The 7328-nt window shown below is 36.8% G+C and overlaps 1 protein-coding gene across 1 annotated transcript; it reads left to right on the forward strand.

The window, feature by feature from the left end:
- Positions 1 to 5870: 5870 nt before the first annotated feature.
- On the forward strand, positions 5871 to 6794 carry LOC308349998 (olfactory receptor 2D3-like; the record flags this gene model as incomplete). Its single annotated transcript, XM_080814999.1, has 1 exon — positions 5871 to 6794. The coding sequence occupies one exon, from the start codon at positions 5871 to 5873 to the stop codon at positions 6792 to 6794; it is 924 nt and encodes a 307-aa protein (XP_080671125.1).
- Positions 6795 to 7328: the final 534 nt, after the last annotated feature.

Below are 7328 nucleotides of genomic sequence, written 5' to 3' on the forward strand. Positions count from 1 at the left end.
ACTAAATCTCAAATCTTGATTTTTTTTCCTCACCCATCCCATTCACTAGACAAGTTTCCAGACTGTATAAATTATCTAGAAAAGACTAATAATGATTGAAGAGTTAAAAAATTAGAAATTAACAACATTTGAGTCCCATTAAATGAAAAGTATAATATCAAATTTTCTTACCACATTCTGAGAGATTGAAAAATATTTATGCTCAACTGATTTGAATAAAGAAAAAGCAACAGGGGTGAAGTAGAGAGAATTTGAAAGGGTAAATTAGTCCCATTCTTCTGAAGAGTTGTAAACATGTATGAAATCATCATGAGATACCACAAACCAGAGTAAGTAAAAACTTGATTGAAAAGCCAAGGATCATACTGTTTGTTGACTAACATAACAATTAAATGAATGAATGAATGAATGAAGTGCTAGAACAAAAATTAATAAATAAATAATCATTTAAGAAAGAAAAGCCAGAATCAAAAATATTGTCAAAAGTAAAGAAGAGAACATTTTTGTAGAACATATATAATGGAAATAATGAAATTTGGAGTAAATAAAAAACACAATGGGAAATATGGAAATATTTGAGTGATAAAATATATAAATACTGTTGAACAATAAAATAATCATATTAGTGCTGCCATTAAAGAAGTAAATGGGGGGAAATTTAGTTATGCATATACAAAGTTACAATATTTTGCATATAAAAAGAAATAAACACTGACAGGAAAATATAACATTGAGCAATTTCAATCCAGAATCTCTCAGAAAAATATGGGTCTGTCCTTGTATTTGGTGTATTGGCTCAAATACTTGATTTTTACAGAGATTTTTTCAAACCTGTTGTTTTATAGGACCAGCTAAAATTGCTTAACAGTGGCCACCAGATCCTCAAATAAGCAATAACTTTAAATTCATTTTAATAGAAAAATACTAACAGTGTGCACAAATTTCCACTTTTCTCCAGATTTAAATTAAAGTATGTGCAGATATGCTTGCATGTACTTTACACTCTAGATTCTGCTTCCCAAAAAGAAAATAGGAAGGGTATAGTTGGTTTCTGGAAGTCTCCTCAGGCCCATAATATATGAATCTTTTTCTCTTAGAGAAAGATTGGAATTAAAAGAGAGTCACAGTATTCCATATGACTACCATAAATAAATAAATAAAAATAAATAAATAAATAAATAAAATTTTTAAAAAGTCCCATGGTATCTCATTATGTGTAGAGATAATAGAGTCAGCTGTGGCCAAGGAGAACCCTAGGGATCATCTCAGGTGCATCAGTTCTCAGGGCCTCATCTTTCAAGAACCTCTCAGAATAAGGTTTATTTCACTGTTGGTGCTCCAAAGTATTTAACTCATCCAAGAATACAGCCTGAGTTTGGAATGGAATCCACTGAAAAATTCATTGCAATGTATACAGCTGTTAGAAGAGAGGGCTGAGAATCACTGGAATCCAATACCCAACTCTGGATCTGCACCTTGGATCTCTGGATCTCATTCGTCTGTACTCTGTGTGAGGTACTCTCCCATATAGTTCTATGCATCTCCAAAACAAACTCATCCCATGTCTCCAGGTAAGAAGAAGGAAGATTCTGAAGGAATAAAGTCTCTCCAGAACCAGAAATTTTGTGTCTATCTTAGGAGAAGGGTTGCATCCTTATTTTTATAACCCTCAGCCTATTTGGGAGAAGAGATTTTTCTTTTTCTCTCTTCTCTAGAATCCTCAGTCTTAGAAGTCTTGCTACTGGACTGTTTTTGAGGGGGTCAGTTTATATGCTGAGTGGTGCAAGGAACCAAAAGATCCATTGTCTCTTAAACTAGCTACCCCTTTTCAATTCCAAGAATCTTCCTTAACTCTGACCTTTTATCTTTGTTATTATATTATTTTCCTCTTTCAGTGTTCCCACACTGTCTGGGTGATACCCACTGGACTCACAGTGCACTGCCTAGAGTGCATGACACAGCTTCTTGCAATGTGCTGCTCATTTTTTAGGAGGTGAGAAGGATCCAGAGCTCAGTGAGTGCTTATACTGGGTGTGTGGTCACACCCTGCCCCAGTGCCCTAGTACTCAAGTTGTTATCACATTGCTTATATCCTCTCAGGTGCTAGGAAGAAAGAAAATAGGATTGCATATTGAGAATCTATTTCACCATTGAGAGTACACTACTGATGTACTCTCACCCATACTAGTGATCCAAGTGATCATCCTTTGTGTTTTCCTTCTGATTGGTCACAGGATATCCCCATTCCAAGCTGGACCACAGTATTAGTTATGCCATCTGAATTTCATACTAGGCCTTAGATAGGACGACTAGCACTTTGGAGTGTTTTAATGCCTGTGTGTGTGTGTGTGAACGGGATTGTGTTAAGGAGGAGTTTGTTCATTGCTGCATGCATTCAGTTATTCATTCATCCATTCAGTGAACATTTCTTGGAAAGTTACTATATGCCCAGTAATGCAGACATATGGGTTGAGATAGAATTTTGACCCTGAAGAAACTTATAGCCCAGTCAGAAGACAGGACTATAAATAAATAATCATGCATAAGTTGATTAAAAACCTTTTATTATTGCTATAGTATTATAATGTAGCAAATATTTTTTATTTATTAAAAATAAATAATATACTATTTATTATAATAAATCAAATATGTATTATTATATACATATATCAAAATTCGCCAAATTGTACACATGAAATATGCATAGTTCATTGCAAGCATATTTACCATGATGAAGGATTGAAAAAATGCACTTATCAAAAATTATTGGAAAATGACTTATGTATGTATCATTGTGGCTACTGTAGTTATAGACTATCAGTGATCCTCTTGTATATTCTCTTTACACTGTATCTAAAGAAAAGATATTTTTCATTTAATTTTGCCAATTCTTCAAATCATTCCCTGACTCTGTCTTCATGGTTTCTTAAAGACCAATAGACTCTACTATAGGTTCAGGCTGGACCCATTTCATTTACATGTGGATGAAAATTCATGAATAGGAAACCAACTATTAACTTGTGGTCCTGCAATCAAGTTGCACTTGGCAGCACACAAGCCAGTGGTCCAGCCACAACTGAGCTGACCACATTTTTTCCTGTACTGCCAGCTAGATGTAGAGTTTAATGTGTGAAAACAAACCTTTCTATGTTTGTGGGCTTTGATTTCTATGTCAAGATAGCTGTGCCAGGTAGCCAGATGTGCTATCTGTTCTCACATTCTAATGGTCAATTCTAAGACTAGTACTTCAACCTTCTTTTTTTTTTAACATTGTAATTTTATTTTTTTCATGTTCCAAGATTCATTGTTTATACATCACACCCAGTGTTCCATGCTATATGTCCCCTCCTTAAAACCCACGACCAGGCTCACCCATCTCCGCACCTCCCTCCCCTCCATAACCCTCAGTTTGTTTCTCAGAATCCACAGTTTCTCATGGTTTGTCTCCCCCCTCCAATTTCCCCTAATTTACTTTTTCTTTCTTCTCCTAATGTCATCCATGTTATTCCTTATGATCCACAAGTAAGTGAAACTTTATGATAATTGACTTTCTCTTTTTGACTTATTTTACTCAGCATAATCTTTTCCAGTCCAGTCCATGTGGATACAAAAGTTGGGTATTCATCCTTAATGATGGCTGTGTAATATTCCATTATATATATATGGACCACATCTTCTTTTTTTTTTTAATTTTTTATTTCTTTTCAGCGTAACAGTATTCATTGTTTTTGCACCACACCCAGCGCTCCATGCAATCCGTGCCCTCCCTAATACCCACCACCTGGATCCCACAACCTCCCACCCCCTGCCCCTTCAAAACCCTCAGGTTGTTTTTCAGAGTCCATAGTCTCTCATGGTTCACCTCCCCTTCCAATTTCCCTCAACTCCCTTCTCCTCTCCATCTCCCCTTGTCCTCCATGTTATTTGTTATATTCCACAAATAAGTGACTTATTTTACTCAGCATAATCTCTTCCAGTCCAGTCCATGTGGATACAAAAGTTGGGTATTCATCCTTTCTGATGGCTGTGTAATATTCCATTATATATATGGACCACATCTTCTTTATTCATTCATCTTTTGAAGGGCAACTTGGCTCTTGCCACAGTTTGGTGATTGTGACCATTGCTGCTATGAAGATTGGGGTATATATGGCCCTTTTTTTCACTACATCTGTATCTTTGGGGCAAATATCCAGTAGTGCAATTGCAGAGTCATAGGGTAGTTCTCTTTTTAGTTTTTTGAGGAATCTCCACACTGTTTCCCAAAATGGCTGCACTAAATTGCATTCCCACCGACAGTGTAAGAGGGTTCCCCTTCCTCCACATCCTCTCCAACACTCGCTGTTTACTGTCCTGTTGATTTTGGCCATTCAAACTGGTGTAAGGTGGTATATCAATATGGTTTTGATTTGAATTTCACTGATGGATAGTGATGATGAACATTTTTTCATGTGTCTGTTCATGTATTCTGCCCATTTTTTTGACATGATTATCTGTTTTTTGGGTGTTGAGTTTGACGAGTTCTTTATAGATCTTGGATATCAGCCCTTTGTCTGTAGTGTCATTTGTGAATATCCTCTCCCATTCCGTGGGTTTCCTCTTTGTTTTTTTGACTGTTTCCTTTGCTGTGCAGAAGCTTCTAATCTTGATGAAGTCCCAAAAGTTCATTTTCACTCTTGTTGCCTTTGCCTTTGGAGATCTGTCTTGAAAGAAGTTGCTGTGGCCAATATCGAAGAGGTTACTGCTTATGTTCTCCTCTAGGATTTTGATAGATCCCTGCCTCATATTGAGGTCTTTCATCCATTTTGAGTTTATCTCTATGTATGGTATGAGAGAATGGTTGAGTTTCATTCTTCTATACATAGCTGTCCAATGTTCCCAGCACCATTTATTGAAGAAACTGTCTTTTTTCCACCAGATATTTTTTCCTGCTTTGTCGAAGATTATTTGACCATAACCTTTCTCAGGGATAGAAGACTCCAGCCCCAAGTGCCAACCATTTGCCCATGTCCCCAGCTACATTCTCTAATTTCCTTCTCTATTAGCTTATATCTATCCATGTTATTCCTTGCTTGTTCCTGATGTACAGTAATATATAAACTGAGTAGTATTTCTGCCTGACTACAAAGCATTGGACCAGAGCCTGATTTCCTACTGATGCACCTACACAACTCATTGGATACTATGAAACAAACAGCAGCATGAATGAGCTCAAACACGAGTCACACCAAAAAAGACCCCGCCATTGTGCAGACAGCTATTGTGGTGCCATCTGGTCTCCACAAAGGGTTGTCCTTGGTTCCATAGTGTGTGGTGTTACCTTAGTCTGGTCTTGTCTCCAACATCTTGGCTCAGTAGTGATGAGGGCCCATTATGCCTTAATCTTCCACATTGCCATCAAGCCTTGATTCTCTGACACAGTAAAGAATTTAGAAAAGAACCAGGACTGTGGATTATAACATGATCTAAATGGTTTCTTAAAATTCCCTTCCTACTAGGAAGGATGACAAGGGATCCCTTGGAAACAGAAAAAAAAAGATAATTATTGCTTCTGCTCCTTGATGAAAGTCAAAACCTGCTGACTGAGAAGTAATCTATAAAAAAGAAAAACCTGGGCTTTCTACTAAAGGCAGAACTCGTCATATTTTTTCAAATCCAGATAATATGTTGTCATCCTTTCTCGAATAGTTTCAGTAAGAATTAGGTATGGAATTTTTAGAAAATCAAGTGTCTTAAATGCTTCCAAGAATTTTTTCAGTCAAATACTTTTGTTCTTGCAATGAGATCTTTGCCTTCAGGATTTGGTTTTCCATTATAGTCAACTTCTGATTGCCCTAGTTATGCTAATGTGTAGGCAGAAATAAACATCAATGGGCACAGAAAACCAAACCTATGTGACTGAATTTATCTTGCTAGGCCTTTCTTCAGATCGGCAGATACAGATCCTACTGTTTGTGGTGTTTCTCATCATCTACCTGATAACTCTGTTGGGAAATCTTCTCATCATAATGCTAATTCATATTGACTCTCGACTTCATACACCAATGTACTTCTTCCTTAAAAACTTGTCATTTACTGATCTCTGTTTCTCTACAACAGTCATCCCCCAGATGTTATTCCATTTGCTAGTAATGAGAAAAACCATTTCCTTTGCTGGGTGTTCAATTCAGATGATCCTTTTCCTAGTAGCTGGGTGTACAGAAAGTTCCCTCCTAACAGTGATGCCCTATGACCGTTATGTGGCTGTCTACAATCCCCTTCACTACTCCATGATCATGACCCAGAGGGTGTGTATACAGCTGACCATAGGGTCCTGGGCCACTGGAGCATTTGTATCTCTGGTAGACACAACATTTGCTTTATGTCTGTCATACCATGGACAGAACATAATTAATCATTATTTTTGTGAACCTCCTGCACTCCTGAAGTTGGCTTCAGAAGAAACCTACAAAGCTGAGATTGCCATCTTTACAATGGGTGTGGTAATTCTCCTTGGTCCTCTTTCCCTCATCCTTTTCTCCTACTGGAATATTATCTCCACTGTGATTCAGATACAGTCAGGTGAGGGGAGGCTCAAGGTCTTTTCTACTTGTGGTTTTCATCTCATTGTTGTTGTCTTCTTCTATGGCTCAATAATATTTACCTACATGAGTCCAAATTCCAAGAAAATAAGTGAAGGTGATAAGGTGATCTCTGTGTTCTACTCAGTCATAGCATCCATGATGAACCCATTCATTTATAGCCTGAGAAACAAGGATGTGAAGGAGGCATTTAGGAAATTATTTGGAAGATAAACCCTCTCAGAGGCAATAATCTTTGTATTGATATACAGGTATGGGAATGAAGACATTCCAAACAGATTCAACATTTTTAACAGCTTTCTCTCTGAACTATCCTTAGGCTGATACATCCGTAAGGGTAATGCATGTACATCGAGGATGTTTTTAAGTTTGTCAACTGCATCTTTTTCAAGATTCTTCTCTGTGGTTATGGCTTGCTTGCCTCATAACAGCTTTTTTGCTACTGCATTACATGTAATAAAAGTTATACTTATATATCATATTATATGAATATTTTAATACATTAAACAGTAACTTCATTTATACTGCATTACTGAGTCACTAATTCATTTTCACCCAGAGATAGTACTTTTGGTTCTAAACTCCATTGCTTCTTGTCAGCCTCATCCCATGCTAACATCTACAGTCATCCACAGATGCTGGATCAATATGCTAAATTCTATAATTTAATGTGAAAAAAAAATCAATTATTTTTTTACCTTAAAACTCTGATATGGAACCCTCTTTCTTGTTTTGTTTTGTTTTGTT

The sequence above is a fragment of the Martes martes genome (assembly GCF_963455335.1).
Source record: "Martes martes genome assembly, chromosome: 10".
NCBI classification, from domain to species: Eukaryota; Metazoa; Chordata; class Mammalia; order Carnivora; family Mustelidae; genus Martes; species Martes martes.